The sequence below is a fragment of the Schistocerca americana genome, chromosome 1 (assembly GCF_021461395.2).
Source record: "Schistocerca americana isolate TAMUIC-IGC-003095 chromosome 1, iqSchAmer2.1, whole genome shotgun sequence".
Lineage (NCBI taxonomy): Eukaryota > Metazoa > Arthropoda > Insecta > Orthoptera > Acrididae > Schistocerca > Schistocerca americana.
This window is the reverse complement of record NC_060119.1, coordinates 903,135,603-903,153,219: the sequence shown is the minus strand read 5'-3', so window position 1 is coordinate 903,153,219 and position 17,617 is coordinate 903,135,603. Positions and strand designations below refer to the sequence as shown.

Here is a 17,617-nt window from a genome sequence, read left to right as displayed (position 1 = left end):
CACTTGCTTTTCACCCCCTCCCAACACCTTTGACAGGGTGTCTTTCCAGACAGTAAATGATATGTTGGCCAAGTTTGGTTTAAACTGGTCAATTGGTTTAGGAGAATGATGTGGAGAGACGTGGAATGTATGTACATACATACAGTTCTATAATTTGTGCGAATTGTGTCTGTATTACACATCACATGAAATAGGGTGACAGCTGCTGTCATTTATTGAATTATATGTGTTTTAGTTTCTCTTGTAGGTTCCTAACTTGGAAAAATACCTTCCACATATTTGAGTCTGTAGTTTAACCTTCAGCTCAACTGTGGTAAAATCTCAGATTCATCTGTGTTAAATTATTTTTGAAACATGTTAACTCGTGTTCTTTTTGTACACCTCACTCTGTCCTACTGGAATTCCAACTCAAATGAACTTCTCAAGAATTATGAATCTGATACTGTATTATTTTTGTAGTATGAGTTATTGTAAATGTGCCAGCCGAAGTGGCCGTGCGTTTAAAGGCGCTGCAGTCTGGAACCGCAAGACCGCTACGGTCGCAGGTTCGAATCCTGCCTCGGGCGTGGATGTTTGTGATGTCCTTAGATTAGTTAGGTTTAACTAGTTCTAAGTTCTAGGGGACTAATGACCTCAGCAGTTGAGTCCCATAGTGCTCAGAGCCATTTGAACCATTTTATTGTAAATGTGTGTAACAGAAGCAGTTCACGTTAGTAGTTAATTATTTATTGAAATATTCCATGGATAATAATTGTAATTTCCCACTTCCAAGAACCAAGCTGTAAACATGATCGTTAGTCCTTCTGTAGAAATTAGCACTTTTATGCTACATATTCTTTTCGAATGATGGATGATGTTGTGGAGACTTCGGTTATAGAAGTCTGCATTGTGTATTTTAAGAAAACATTCTGCTTTAAAAATCACCAAATCGTCGTTCTGCAAATACCTGCCACATAGTGGTTTCTTCATCAGTCAATAGTAGCCAGGTCAGAAGAATATGGGGTTGGGGCAAAATTTGATTGTCCAAAGGTAGGGTTTTGTGTGTGTGTGTGTGTGTGTGTGTGTGTGTGTGTGTGTTTTTCCATGTCCTGTCGGACTGAGCTGAGCAGTTGTCGTAGAGCAAACACATCCCCCCTTGCAGAGCTTCCCAGAACTTTTAATCGCTTCCCAGAATTCTTGATCTTCTCATTCACTTGTAACCTTGTCCTTTGTGTGATGACAGTTGCGTATTCCTCTTTCTGGCAGTGGTGAATACATGTGCTTGCTGTGCTTGGTTTGCTCCTGTGTCAGAGAGCCATAGTGATAAACCCAGCATTTACCCATTGTGATTGGGCGGCTAAAGAAGGTGTGTGGATGGACCTAAACTGGCAACTATATTTTCCACTGCTGTCTTCAATTGGTGGGCATTTTAAATGGGTGTGAACATTTAGACAGCGGCACACTTGGACAGAGGCATTTATCATATTCAAAATGTCATGTAAGATGTTGAAAACTTATCCATGGCTGATTTTCACATTTTTCACTGTAGATTGTGATACTCTCATACCAAGAGCCAGAGTCTCTGCTTTTCCTTGTTATTCTCAGAGAGGTTGTCTGCTGCTTCATTTTTCCTTCTTCAGACTTGTTTGACTATACTGGAAGTGTCCGTGCCATTTAACCTCTATGTCATATTATGTTACATTATTTCCACACACTTCCAACTACTCAGCATGGATTATTTCAGCATTATTTCCCTTCAGATGCAGACAATAAAGTACTGCATGAGAGTTCACCTTATCAATGGGCTGCCTCATTTTGTTTCGGCTCATCTAGTGGCATGCTACAGTACTTTGGCACAAAGATATTATTCTGCATCAGGAGTGCGGACAGTTATCTACAGACAAACAAAATATTACCTAAGTAATTTTATTTTTGTGGAAATGATAATTAAAGCTTTATTACTACCCCTATTATGATCTGGAATGAGTCAGTTTACGTTTATAGTACACTTTTTTCTAATAAGAAATGTGATAATGTGGCTGACCATGACTATCTCTTGCATTTATTTTGACCTAATGTGAACTTTTTCTATATATATTTAATAACCAATTGCACCATACAACTTCGCATTCGGAACTGTTCCATGATATAGGAATTATGAGTTTGATACAATTTCGGTTTGTCTTTGAATTTAATTTTATTTTCTGTTACTCACCGTATATCAGTGAAGCTGAGTCGCAGGTAGGCACAACAAAAGACTACGACAAAATGAGCTTTTGGCTAACAAGGCCTACGTCAGAGATACAATTCTCTCTCTCTCTCTCTCTCTCTCTCTCTCTCTCTCTCTCTCTCTCTCTCTCTCACACACACGCACACACACGCACACGCACACACACACACACACGCACACACACACACACACACACACATGCACGACCGTAGTCTCTGGCTGCTGGCTATCCTCATTACAAGCTTCCCCACAATATTCCATCATGGATTTTCCATTGTTGAATTTTGTTATCTGTCGAATTCTTTACTTCAGAGGGTAGGTGGTAAAATATTGCGTGATAGAATAATTCACATTTTTCTTTGGCACACTAAGGCTAAGTTAAGTTTAGTGCTAATCAATTCTGCGTCTAATATTATATTTATGAATATCGCTGTTTGTTTGTAATTGTGATTGACTGTTGACAGCAAAGAGTAAATGTACTGTAGAAAGAGCTTTCACAAGAGGTTGTAGAGTGGACATAACATATTATCCTTATTACACGCTTCACTGCAACAAACAAATCAAACAATGGAAAATTCCAGATGGAATGTAACCATATTATGAAAAGGAAAGTTGGTACTCACCATATTGTGGATATCCCGAGTCGCAGATAGGCACAACGAAAAGACTGTCACAAATAACAGTTTCAGTCAGTGTCAATTGGAAGAAACCGGGATGAAGTCAGGTGAGACACCGAGTAATAATGTAGAAATGAGCTAAACCTTACTTGGAAAAAATGTAAACCTGGGGAATTTTTAGCATTGATCTTGTGGGTTTTTCTCAGGGGCTATGAATTTATGATGTAGAATCACGAAAAATGTAAAATCAAAGAACATAAAATCTAAGTTCCACTGTATGTATAAATAGCAGCAGCACACCATGCGCAGACATGCAGAGCAACTCAATTTATATTTTGTGTGCTTATAGACATGGCTACAGTGTGAAGCGTTACATCTTGTTGACAAAACTGGTGGTGTACCTAGCATTTGTTCTTGGTTGCTACATGACATAGTTTGGTGGAGAAGTTGGGTAACACAAACATTGACACCATTGCCGATCCAATTAAAGATAGCCATTATTTGAATGTCTATGTATCTAAATAATTATTAGAATAATTAAATCATTTGCAAATAAACTTTTTTGGTTAAAGTGGTTATTCCATCTTGCAAATACAGATAATTATTTGTTATTTATTACTAGTAACTTAAGTAATGAATAACATAGAAAAGCACCACGTTTTCTTCGTTTACTTCATGAGAAGAACTCTGTCATGGATGGCTTGTGTTCGCTCCTATGCCTCGGCACTTTGTCTGTAGGGTGAATAATTATTAATGTGTTGTACAGGAGTGTGTCTTCATGGCTTGGTAGGTAAGTTTCAGACAACAATGCTAAAGGTCTAGGGTTCGATCCCCTGTTCGTTGTAATGATAAAACTGCCAAGTTTCACTTTGTGTAGAAGTGGGCTGTAAAATTTGGTTGAAAGAGTAAGGAAGTCGGACATACCACCTTCAGTAAAACAATGACTAGCAAAGCCCAACAGTGTTGAAACCAACCTATGAGTTGAGCACAGATTTACTTAACTTATGGTGAAACAAACATAACATAAAAATGTTTGATAGGCAAATGGGCTACATTTTAACGTATCCCATTTAACTGGCCCTGCACTTCCCTCCCTCCCCTTACAAACTTTCTGGACCACTCTGCTTAACTACACAAATATAAGAATGCAACCGAAAGAGATTCTAATCTGGATTCTCTTGCGTTTGTGCTCCTACAAAGACAAAGTAAGGAAAGTGGTTGGTAATGACTGATATCAACATGCTTTAAATCTACTAAAGCAGCATTAATCAGAGTGTATTGCAAAACTGCACAAAAATATAATGCTTTTTGGAATGCTGGTGGATGTACAAAGCCATCCAAAACAATTGAAAGTATTGTAGAACTGACACTGAGTAACCTTTGCGTTGAGAGAGGGAATAGTTTGTATGACAAATTTATTCAATCAGAGGTTCATCAATGCAGTTGCATAGAGCTTTGAGTTTTAAAAATGTTATTACAGATACTGAGTTTGAATACATAAAAAAGTTTATTAAATGTGCAGGGCCTATTACTGAAGTTTCGTATACACTGAGATGACAAAAGTCGTGGGGCAGCGATGCGGACATATACAGATCCCAGTAGTATCGCACACACATGGTATATAGGGACAGTGCAGTGACTGAATTGTCATTTATACTCAGGTAATTCACGTGAAAAGGTTTCTGACGTGATTATGAACACATGACTGAAATTAACAAGCTTTGAATCTGAATTAGTTCAAAATTGGTTCACATGACTAAGCACTATGCGACTTAACATCTGAGGTCATCAGTCCCCTAGACTTAGAACTACTTAAACCTAACTATCCTAAGGACATCACACACATCCATGTCCGAGACAGGATTCGAACCTGCGATCGTAGAAGCAGTGCGGTTCCAAACTGAAGTGCCTAGAATTGCTCGACCACAGCAGCCGGCTCTGGATTGGTAGTTGGAGCTAGACACATGGATCATTTCATTTCATTTCATAGCATAGAGCTGTCATTGCTAACAGACAAGCAACACTGCATGAAATAACTGCAGAAAACAATGTGGGATGTATGACAAATGTATCCATTAGGACAGCACAGTGAAAATTGGCATTAATGGGATATGGTAGCAGTCAGCTGATGTGAGTGCCTTTGCTAACAGCACAAAATCACCTAAAGCACTTCTGCTGAGCTTGTGTTCGTATTGGTTGGTCTCTAAATGACTGTAAAACCATGGGCTGGTAAGATGAGTCCCAATTTCAGTTGGTAAAAGCTGGTGGTAGGATTCGAGTGTGGTGCAGATTCCACGAAACCATGGATCCAAGTTGTCAACAAGGCAATGTGAAAGCTGGTGGTTGTTCCATAATAGTGTGGGCAGTGTTTACATGGACTTTAGTGGTTCCTTTGGTCCATCGACTACTTGGAAACTATTTGCAGCCATTCATGGACTTCATGTTCCCAAACAACGATGGAATTTTTATGGATGACAACGTGGCATCTCACCACGCCAGAATTGTTCACGATTGGTTTGAACAACATTCTGGACAATTTGAGCGAATGATTTGGCCACCAAGACACTCAACCTGAACCCCATTGAACATTTGTGGAACATAATCAAGAGGTCAGTTCATGCACAAAATCCTGAACTGCTAACACTTTTGTAATTAAGGCAATTATGGGTGGCCATAGAGGCAGTGTGGCTCAGTATTTCTGTAGAGAATTTCAATGACTTGTTGAGTCCATGCCACATCAACTTGCAGCACTACCCTAGACAAAAGAGGTCCGACATGGTATTAGGAGATATCCAATGACGTTTGTCACCTCAGTGTATACTAGAACAAAAAGAATATTTGTTACGAACATTTAGTTCCATGCTTGATGTGTCTACAAAAAAGGATACAAGAACTAGAGGATAGCTCCCTTAAATTTTACAGCATACTGGCAACGTCCTACTGAGAAAGTGTCAAGAGATGGTTTGAAGACTTATTTTGCCTTCTTGCGCCAACAAACGAACATACAACTATTGCTTGGCTGTCTTATCCATGCTTTATAAACAAATAGTTCACCTGTGTTGGTAACCATGACAAAGGGAGGCTTACAGTGAACTACATTTGTATAACAGCCAAAGAAATGTCGAAGAAATCTAGTGATGGGTTTGAAGTGAAATACTGAGAGAAAGAGCAAATCTATTTTTCAGTTTTGAATCGAATTAGGGATGTGAATCTGACAGGGACTTGAAGTTATTTGCCAAAAACTAGAATGAAATTGATGATTTCTCAGTGTTTTTTTTTTCCCCCCCTTCATAAGGAGATTGTGATTTGACAGTCTTATATCATTATACTGAAATCAGGAGATGTAACATACCATTATCCTCTTTGGCAAGCAAAGACGTATTTAGCATGACTAAAATTCTTCCACATCCAAGTACGCTTTCTAATGAGGTGTTTGAATGACGAATGAAAACTAATTTTAAAGCAATGAAAGCTACATTTGTTCTATAAATGACAAAAGAGTTAGATTGATAAATGCTTTCAGAATGCAAATAATTTGTTGTTTGTGATTTTTTTTCATGTAGATGAATAATTCTTCAATTAAATATTTTTTTTGTTAGTCATGAAAAGTGAATAATAATTTTACCTCTGTTCCTTATATGTCATTCGAGTAAATTTTCCAACTTTGAATCCAATAAAGGTACTCAGTTCATTATGATCAGTACACTCCGCCTTGGTTCAAATGGCAAGATAGGGTGTCACACACACACACACACACACACACACACACACACACACACACACACACACAAAATCACAATCTTCCGTTTATTACCAAATTGACTATTTGTTAATGCTTCAGAGGTCTCCTATCAACCAAACTCTTCTTTTAATGAAATTGTGTTGTGATTTTTCCTCCCCAGTTTGATTCAGTATCTCGCCATTAGTTGTGTAATTTATTCTGCTAATCTTCATCATTCTTCTATAGCACTACATTTCAAAAGCTGCTACTCCCTTCTTGTCTGTATTATTGATAATTCAGAATGCACTTCTGTATAAAACTTCTGTGGTAACTAATAGTTTTAGAGAAGACTACTCAACACTTAAGTTAGTATTAGATTTTAACATTTTATCTTTTCGTGAAAAGCCTTTTTGGCAATTGCACGTCTACATTCTATAATTTCTTTATCTCTATTATTGTCAGTTATTTTGCCCTCCGAATAACAGAACTAATCTATTGCTCTTAGTATCTCACTTCCTAATCTAATTCCCTCAACATCACCTGATATAATTTGACTGCATTCCACTACCAAAGTTTACTTTTGTAGTTGCTCATATTACAGTCTGATCTCAAAACACTATCTATTCTGTTCAGTTGAGCTTGCAATTTCTTTGCCATCCCTGCAGAAGTGCAATGTCATTGGCATAATTCCATTTCCAAATTTCTCTTCGGTTACTTTACTGCTTGCTTAGTGCACAGATTGAATAACATTGGGGATAGGCCATAGAATATTTTGTGGCTTATTTTTCTATCAGCGGTGATAGGAAAGGGCTGCTGAAACATTTCAATAGTCGATCTACAACTCTAGTATTTTGCTGGATTTTCCAATTCTGTCAGTCGCTGTACAATATCAATGCTCCGACAATCCTAACATCTTCTAATTGATCGACTATATAGGTGTAAAATTCCAACTGGATATTTGCATGAGTGTGTCTCACAAGAGACTCTGAACAATTTTTACCGTAAAATCTGAACATCAGTTGTCTTTTCAGTGATGATTTGTTTGAAGTCATGAAGGTCATGTGTGCCCCATTCCCTTCACTTGTGGTCTGACAGACTTCACCCACCAGACAGAAGGACCTGTCTGTGGACCTCAGCCAGCCGGAGTGGCCGATTGCTTCAGTTTGGAACCGCGCGACCGCTACGGTCGCGGGTTCGAATCCTGCCTCTGGCATGGATATGTGTGATGTCCTTAGGTTAATTAGGTTTAAGTAGTTCTAAGTTCTAGGGGACTGATGACCTCATCTGTTAAATCCCATAGTGCTCAGAGCCATTTTTTTTATTTTTGTGTCCCTCATCATTGACAAACACCATATCAGTACAACTCCGATCTGCACAAAACATAAGAACCCTCCCAAAAGTGGAATGGTTTCTGCTATTACTTACCTTGACCCCCAGACATCTTTCATCAGCCGATGGAGATCAAGGGCATGGAACATCTTATTCTACAAATGTCACCTCAGCCACAATCCTATCTCACTCACTTCTCAATTCTTGTGTCCTTGAACTATTAGAACTGCAGTTTGGCTGCTGCAAAAGTTATGGGCGACCTTTCTCCCTCTGTATTTTATCCCTTTTAGCGAGTGTTGTCTGCTCCACGTGCCTTCTTCTGACTTGAATCTCTCAGTGGACTGTCAAATTATTCTTGAAGTTCACATCTTCGATCTTGTCTTCTTTTACTTGAATGTTCCTTCCCATAATGCTGTCTTCAAGTCAGAAAGTTCACCAGGTGGGATAATTTTGTCATGGCTGATTCTCCCAGTAATTCTCTCAGTAATTCAGGGGTTATGTCATCTACTCCAACAACCTTTTTTCCACTTGGGTCTTTTAGTGCTCTGTCAAATTCTTCTCGCAGTATCATATCTCCTGCCTCAGCTTCATCCACTTCCTCATCGCTTTCTATAATATTGCCTTGATGTTCATTCTTCTTGTGTACCCTATTTATATATTGCTCCCACTCTCCCCTTCTTCTCTTAACGCTGGCTTGCCACCTGAGCTGTTGATAATCATCCAGCCGCTTTTCCTTTTTCCAATAATCCCCTAATCATGCATATTTCTACAATCTTCATTTGTCCTCTAGCCATTCCTGCTGAGCTGCTTTGCAATTTCTGTCGGTCTCATTAATAAGACATCAGCTTTCCATTCTGTCTGCTTCATTACCTTCTCTCATCGCTTGTGTTAAATACCTCCTGCGTTATCCAAGGATTTCTACTGTTTATTATCTTCTTGCCTGTGTAATCCTGTACAGCCTTCACTATTTCGTTTCTTGAACCTGGCTATTTGTCTTCTGTTGTATTCTTTCTCCCTGTTTCAGTCCAGTGTTGCCTAAAGCTCCTTCTTGAAACTCTAAACAACTTCTAACTCTTTCAGTCTGTGCAAATCCCTTCTCATTAATTTCCTATCTTTTCAAATTTCTCCAGTTTTAATCTACAGTTCTTTCAGTTTATCCAGATGCCATCTCGTTAATTTTATATATTTTGCAATTTCTCCAGTTTCAGTCTGCAGTTCGTAACCAATAAATTACGGTCTGAGTCCACTATTGCAACTTGCAATTTAAAATCTTGTTGAAAATTCTCTTGTTTTACCATTATGTAATCAATCTGAAACCTTCCAGTGCTCCCAGTTCTCTTCCACACATAGAATCCTCCTTCATGATTCTTAAACCCAGTGCCAGCAATGGTTAAATTACACTCTGTTTCACTATCTGAATAATTGCTTTTATCTCATCATACAGTCTTTCAATCTTTTCATCATCTGTGGAACTAGTTGGTATATATACTACTGTGCTGAGTTTTGCTTCCTGTCTGTCTTGGCACTATAATGATACGTTCAGTGTTCATAGTAGCTTGCTGCATTGCTATTTTCATATTCTTTATTCAGCCTGCTCCTATCCGTTACATTGATAACACTGAATGGAGGTCTTGTTCATCCCCTCACTGTAATTTACTAATTCTCACAATGTATAAATTCTGCCTATCCTTTTCTCTTTCTAAATTCTCTAACTTAGCTGCCACATTAAAGAACGTAATATTTTACTCTCTGACACAAAGAATGCCAGTTTTGTTTTTCCTGAAGACATCATTCTCTGCAGACTTGGGTTAGAGATCTGAAATGGAGAACTATTTAACTTCTGGAATATTTTACTTCTTAGGATGTCGTCATTAATGCATACATATCTAATAATTGTCGCGAAAAACAAACTGAAGATTTTCATAATTTTACAACTTGTACCTATTGTTAAGTCTTCTGTACTGCACCTTTATATTCCTTGTCTGTTTGCTGATAGCAAATATGTCAGCAGAATTACTTTTGTGAACAATCATATCTGCAAATTATGACATTACAAATACTGATGCAGGGACATTATAATAAACGAGACAAATTCAGCGATACGGCTATTTCACAGACCTGAAAACAAATTAGGAAATATAAATTCAGTTCAAGTTGACATTTTCTTTTATTGTGATGGGATGGATGATATATCAACTGGACATTTCTGCCTTTTCAACAGTGGAATCCTATGCAAAGAAGGGAGTAGAAGCTTTTGAAAAGTAGTGCTACAGAAGAATGATGAAGAGTAGCCAGAGGGATTTGAATAAAATAGAGTATTATCAACATCTATGTGTATCAGATTTATTGTTATAGTGTCATAAAGAACTTGGCAATGCTGACAGCTTGAAGGGTGGGGTGATTGGGGGAGGAGTGGTGGGTGTTGGGTTGGGTGCTTGGGTGGTATGATGTACCTCTTCATTGTGAAAACTGTGAGCAATACAACATAGGACTAGTCATTATGGAAAAAGTGAAACATGAATGGGAATTTTCTTTTACAGCTGCCATCTAAACATTATTTAAAAAATTATTATTAAAATTATTATTTATAAAAAATCATTATTGCTTACGAGAACACTGTCTGACATATATTGGAGGAACATTACCTTTTTCCTAAAATTAATTTTTTTGTTATTGGGAAATACAATCCACAAGTGTGATTTAGGTAACACTGAGTAAATAATTCGTATTTTTCATTCATTTTTGCTTTATGATTTTTATGTATATTGTAAAAAATTATTGATCTATTATGATGTTGATTGCAATATTTCTACAATAATAATGTAGTAAATTATTCTAAGTAAAAGAAAATATAAAGTTGTGATACCAAAGACTGATGTAACATTGCAGTATATACCAGTTGTTACACAGCAAATGGCTGTTAAATACACAAACAAATAAATTATTTTGTGGTCTCATTTTCGTTCTTTCAGAGATTGGAATAATATGTTACAGTACAACAAACTTCGAAGTCAATAATTAAGTGGATTAGATTTCTATTACAATTTTTTTGGAATCTCGGGTTGCTTTTACATTCAGCCTTTGGTGTGGGTATAATTCCTGATATACCCTGTTTGTCATATCCTTGCAAGAATTTTGTTCATAACTGATATTACAAATAGTCGTGCATAATTGTTGTGGAAGGTTTTGTTGTACCAACAACATAAGAAACGCACCATCACTCTTAGAACAAATGAATTGGCATCTCACAAGTGCAAAATGGAACAAATGAATTCAATGCTCGTGGTGCTACATGCCAAGTAAAAACAGTTATTGACAAAATAAGTCATGTGCAAAGCCAGTGCTGAATGAGAGCCAGTGCCATTCACACTCGCATATATAGGCACGCAGGGCGGTTGAATATGCCTGTGCAGACATTGTGCGCTGTCGCTCGGCCGCCATGTAGCCTCCTAGAGGCCACTGATGGTGACAATGGCCAGTGATTGATGCCTAGGTGGTAGTTTGGCAGTTGTGACATCCCTTTGTTCGTGGGAGAGGTATGAGGTGCGACTCTGTGTGTTGACCCATGTCTGTCCAGGTGTTCTGGCTGTTCTGTGAACCAGGCCAATGTCATCACGGGTGTTGGACAGCCCCTCCAGCATGACCAACTCCCAGTTGGCACGGACAGGACCATATGGCTGGAAGGTACCTGCCAGGCAGCACTGTTGGCGTCTCTGTGTCTCCTTCACAGGCAGTACATGTTGGATCCCAGCACAGGCACAGAAGGGAAGAGGTGGAGGCTGATGTCAAGGTCGAGGTCTGCCTGATCATCGCTGATATCCAGCCTGTCTCGGGGAGCCTATAAACAGTGGAAGATGAGAGCAGGGCCATGGGCGATGCACTGAGTGAAGGCAGGAACAGCTGAGGAGCAGAGGGTGTGACACACTTGTGGCGTAGGTCGACGGCAGCATCGTGACGAGCCTTTGCCAGAGGTTCCAGAAGAAGGGGAAACCAGGCACAGCTCATTTTGATCACTGTCCAATCTCCTGTGTCCAAAGTGAACACTTGCTGTGCTGTTGCTGATGACCATGAGAATCTCCCTGTCCTGGTGTCTGAACACCCTTTCCCACATGCGAGTGTCCGGCCAGAAGTGGAGAGACGGCACTTCAGACAGGCCCCCAGTCAATGAAAGCATGAGATGGTGGGCTGGTGACCAAGTATGAATTCTGCTAGACCCTTCTCCCTTATTCCTGTATGAACTAAAAAAATAAATAAATAAAAAATTCTGGGTGCATGACCCTTTCAGCCGCACAATTTGATAAGGGGTGAAAAGGTTTTGACCACCAGAATGTGCTGAAAACTTTGCAATGAAAGTGTTGTTCATTGTCCAACACCAGCATGAGAGGAAGACCTTCTGTAGCGAAAATCCTGCCGACGCAGTGACTGTTCCTAGAATGAGATTTTCACTCTGCAGCACAGTGTGTGCTGATATGAAACTTCCTGGCAGGTTAAAACTGTGCTGGACTGAGACTTGAACTCAGGACCTTTGCCTTTCGCGGGCAAGTGCTCTACCATCCGAGTTACCCAAGCACAACTCACGACCCATCCTCACAGCTTCAATTCTGCCAGTACCTCTTCTCCTACCTTCCAAACTTCACAGAAGCTCTTCTGTGAACGTTGCAGATCTGGCGCTGCTGGAAGGTAGGAGACGAGGTACTGGCAGAATTGAAGCTGTGAGGACGGGTCGGGAGTCATACTTCTTGCCCGCAAAAGGCAAATGTCCCGAATTCGACTCTCAGTCCTGCACACAGTTTTAATCTGCCAGGAAGTTTTACAGTGACTGTCGTTGCTGCTCTCATGGAACAACAGTTGACCACGTAAGGTAAGATGGGGTTCACATTGATGACAATCAGCCAGGTTGTATCCAAGAATGGTCCTTCAAAGTTGACCTGAAACCATTCCCACGGGTAGGATGGAGTTGGCCAGGAAGAAAACGGCTGTGAACTGCTCTGAGAGCAGTTATGAACAAGCTCGAACTGCTGGTCCATGCCTGGCCAGTACACATGGTGCCGGGTGAGCAGTTTGGTATGAGAGGTGCTCCAGTGACTCTCGTGTAGGAGCCTTAGTATTATGGGGCACAAAGGTTCCAGTGGAATCACCCACGGAGGCTGCTGTTTTGTAATAAGGAGGATAATGCAGTCTGTGAGGATGAGCCAAAGGTGAATGTGAAAATAGTGGTGCAACAGGCTGGAGTCCCAACTGGGAATGTGGTTGGGCCAGCCCTGTTAGATGTACTGCTGCACCTGTTGCAAAATGTTATCTTTCATCATTGCTGCTGCCACATGGGAAACTGTGATAAGAAAAGTGTCCACCACGTGCTGAGCCAGTTCATCCAAGTGAAAGCACAAAATCTTTTCTTTGTAAATTCCATGTCAGATCGCATAGGGAGATGGGAAAGGGTGACGACATTGGTGTATTCTGTGGTATTATGGAAATGAGCTTCGTAATGATACCTGCTGAGAAAGTGCACCCAGTGCTGCAGATGGTGGACAGTCCTCTCAGGGAGAGAGTAATGCCTTATGTTCTGTGGTGTGGTGAAACTTCGTTGCATAGAGGAAAACAGTGAACTTCTTCTATACTGAGGTAACCAAAGAGCCTCTTCCTCAATTTGTAAATATCGCTTTTGTGCCGCTTTGAGTGTCTTTGACATGAAAGCACTCAGATGTCCGAAGCCTTCTGCATCCTTATGTGCCGGGACAGGCACCATCAGGCCCCAAGGTGTCTCTTGCCATCACCAACTCTTGAACTGGTTGAAATGTAATCAGTGAAGAGGCTGTTATGAGGATTTGCTTCAGAATCCTGAAATCTTGCTCACACGCTGCCGACCAGACAAAAGGGATGCCCTTCTTCTGTAGACTGTTTAGCGAGTGGTTAATCAATGCCACACTCGGCATAAATTTGCCATAATATGTGATCATCGCCAAGAAAGACTGGAGTTCATATGATTTCCAGGGTTAGGAAGCTTGAAGATTGCTTTGATCATCTTCTGTGTGGACTGAATACAGCCAAGGCAGGTCACTAACCCCAGGTATTCCACTGACAGTTGAAAGAAGACTGACTACTGTAACAACCACCACAAGTTTGCTAAGTGTTCTGCCATTGTAGATGCATCACCACAATTTTGTCAAGGTAATTTATGTAGCCGGGGACATGCTGCAGCAGTTGTTCAGGGAATCTTTTAAAAAATGGCTGGCGGTGCTGGCCACCCCAAATATGAAACATTTGAGCCTATAGAAGCCATGCGACATGTTGATTACAAGAACTTCAGTGAGATCTAGTTTTGAAATAGGCTGTCCTCCCACTGGTGCCGAAAAAAATTCCATAAGGTTACAGAATGACATTTGTCTTGATCTCTGACTGAGATTTAACTTTAACTTTAAAGTTTCCACACAAGCACAGTTTGTCTAATGGCTTTTTTATGACAACTAGGAGCATTGCCCACTCACTTGGAGACATAAGTTCAATGACTTCAATAGCTGTCAACTTGTTGAGTTCATTTTTGACAGCTCCTACAATGCATGGAAGAAGCAGGGATGTGCGGGTGCCTTTAAAGTGATGTGAACCACAAGGCTCCTTGCCTAGCCAACACTCCCAGAAAATTAGGCCATCCAGTTCCTGAAATGGTATTTGTTCCGAGATCAGTTGGATGGCATCCTTGATCACAAATCGAAAGGCTGAGAAAGCATTGAGGCTGAAAAAGGTTCTCTGTATCTGTGTTGTGGACCGCTAGAAAGCTGTGGTGGCATAAGACATGTTTGTATGACACTACGATTGTGATTTTTGTCATTTAAGTGGAATTTTTTTCTTGTTATATGCAACCAATTGGTGTGTTTTGGATAGGTTTGAAAGTTTAACAGGGATGCCAAGATGTTACGAGTTGTTGTAACTGAGACTTGTTTGTCACACAAAATGAGCATGATGAACAGTTTCTGAGGGGCACTCCTGGGTGTTGAAAAAACAGACTGACACCTTATGCCCTTCTTTCTGGCATGCCTTGCACTGTGTCCACCTGTCAGGGACACTAATTTGTTTTTGCAAACATTCTGGGCACAACAGAAATATGTGCTGGTTGGGGGAGGGGGGAGTGATTGCTTTCCTTGTTTTCAAGACTGGGCCAAAGGCAGCAGGGTTTGCTCTCTGCAGTTGCTGCATTTCCCACTTTGGCTATGTCTTCTGGGTCTGATGTGATGGCCACTGCCTCACCCCAAAATTGAACTGCTGCCCTGGCCCCAGGAAACTTCGGAGGACTGAGCTAATTTTAAAACACCCCACAAAGAAGGATCTTCAAATTACAGAGCTTTCTGATGCATTTGCTTATCTTAGCCCCCCACCCCCTAATTATTGTGTCCCATATCATCACTTTGGCATACAATTCTTTATGTACATAAGTTTCAAAACGTCATTTCATACCGAGGCCCTGCAGTTCAGCTGCCCATGCACACTAGGATTGGTTGGGCTGTTTACGACACTGATAAAACTCTACATGGAGTGCAATAACATGAAAGTAGGTAGACAGCAAAACACACATTTCATCGAAGGACAGATGTGCTGGTTCCGAGAGAGGGGTCAGTTTACACAAAAGCTAGATCGTATTAAACGAGATCCACGACAGATCATGCCACAATCCATTACCTGAAACATCGTGAAATGCTATGGGAGGCATAGGCCTCTCACTCCTCCACCAACTCATCATATGGTGGGAACGGTGGTGGATTCGCAGTCAACTGCCGGGAGACCAATGTGGACAACAGGGCCTCCTATTGTTTTTGTCCCTGTAGCAGATGTTGGAGAAATTGATGGAGCATGACTTCCACCAAACAAATATATTGGCGGCTCGCAAGTACAAAATAGAACAAAAAGAGTACTCTGTTAATGGTGCCACATGGCAAAGAAAACAGTGAAGTAAGTCACGCCTGGGGCCAGAGCTGAAAGAGGGTGAGTGCTGGTCTGCACTTGCCTGTATTGGCACACTTAGCAGGGGCCACTGAATGTGCCTGCACAGTAGTTGTGGGCTGTCTCTTGATCACCATGTCACCTCCCAGTGGCCACTGATAGACACATCAGCCAATGCCCAATACATAATTGGTAGTTTGGTGGCTACCACAATTTTGTTCATTGCATTCTATAGATGATGAATAAATGTTCCAACCACATCTGACTTCTTCAGTGTATGACAACTGGCTTATATAATTTCAATAATTTCCTTTAAGTAGCATTTTGTTGTGTTGGTGTTAGAATTCCTTCAGATTTTCCATCATTGTCACACACTTTAATGTTTTTAAATCTTTTAGTTGTGCTACTGATTTTTTTGGTTTTGCAGTGTCAATAGCTTTATTAAAAATGATACTTCAGAATATTATACATAATATTAAACTTTTGCAGTTGTTTTCTTCATATGTGTAAGTATAATGGCTTATGGAGATCTAATGCTGTATTGTCTACAACATAGGTTTTAGATGAAAGTTTAAGTGTTCTGCCCATGGTTGAATTTTCATTTAATTTTTTTAACTCCAAGGTTTTCCTATTGATGCATGCTTCCCCACGTCAGCTCATATCATTTACTACTGTCTTGAACCTTTCAACAAATTGTCAAAAATGTCAATCAGACAACATGTTTCTCCTAGTGTACCAAGAAAAGATTTTTTTCTCATGTGTTTTGTTATTAACGTTTTACAGAAATATGTTGTACGTTTTTCCCTAACATTCAGAATTAGTTACAGATTGGCATCTTCTGAAAGCATTAGTTCTTTCATAACAGACATTGAACCTTTAAAAAAGAAAATATATTTCTATGTTAACATATCACATGCTAATTTAATGTTTCACCCAATAGTTCTGTTGCAGGAAATGCAGGAAACAGGCAGTGTGGAACAGGTATATCATCAGGTCCTTTTGATAGTGTGTGTTCCCTGAATACAGAGGAAAACATCTCGTCAAAAGTGAATGATGGAAGTGGATTTATTAGGTATATTGCTCTGTGAAAAATTCTTATACATTCCACAAAATTTATTTGAGTTCATAATTTTATTGATATAGTATAAAATATTTCTCATTGTCCTCTTACTTTATATGAGATTATCTACTTCAGCACAAAGTCTGGAATATAAAAAAAACATAAACACATCAAAAAAGAAGTTCGCCATCACCCCGGTTCCCAGAACTCCTGAAGATAGACATTGACTGTGGACATTGTATCACTGACACAGTCCCTTTGACTGTCTGGAGATGTCACTAAACCCACCCAAAAATGTAAATGACCATGCATGAGCAGCGCCTATTAGATGGAGGGGGTCCGACAGCTGATTAGTTCCAGTCATTTCACCAGGAAGGAGGTACACGGCTCATGTTGTCTGTAGTTCAACATGCCTAGATGGTCAGTACCGAGATTTGATCGCGTCCACATTGTTACTTTGTGCCAGGAAGGGGCCTCAACAAGGGAAGTGTCCAGGCATCTCAGAGTGAACCAAAACAATGTTGTTCGGACATGCAGGTGATGCAGAGAAACAGGAACTGTCAATGACATGCCTTGCTCAGGCTGCCCAAGGGCTACAACTGCAGTGGATGACCGCTACCTACGTATTATGGCTTGGAGGAACCCTGACAGCAATGCCACGATGTTAAATAATGCTTTTTGTGCGGCAATAGGACGTCGTGTTATGACTCAAACTGCGTGCAATAGGCTGCATGATTGGACTGCTCAGG

General features: G+C 40.2%; 1 protein-coding gene across 9 annotated transcripts in view; it reads left to right on the top strand.

Moving 5' to 3' along the window:
- LOC124614989 (kinesin-like protein Klp61F) overlaps nucleotides 1-17,617 on the top strand; it is a 290,420-nt gene that overhangs the window by 190,460 nt on the left and 82,343 nt on the right. For 8 of the 9 annotated variants that reach the window (XM_047142998.1, XM_047142989.1, XM_047142992.1 and 5 more), the window contains one exon: nucleotides 16,749-16,880. The exons of the other annotated variant lie outside the window; for it this stretch is intronic. In XM_047142998.1, coding sequence (XP_046998954.1) covers nucleotides 16,749-16,880 — 132 coding nt within the window. The remainder of the gene's footprint in view (nucleotides 1-16,748; nucleotides 16,881-17,617) is intronic. 9 annotated transcript variants of the gene reach the window in all.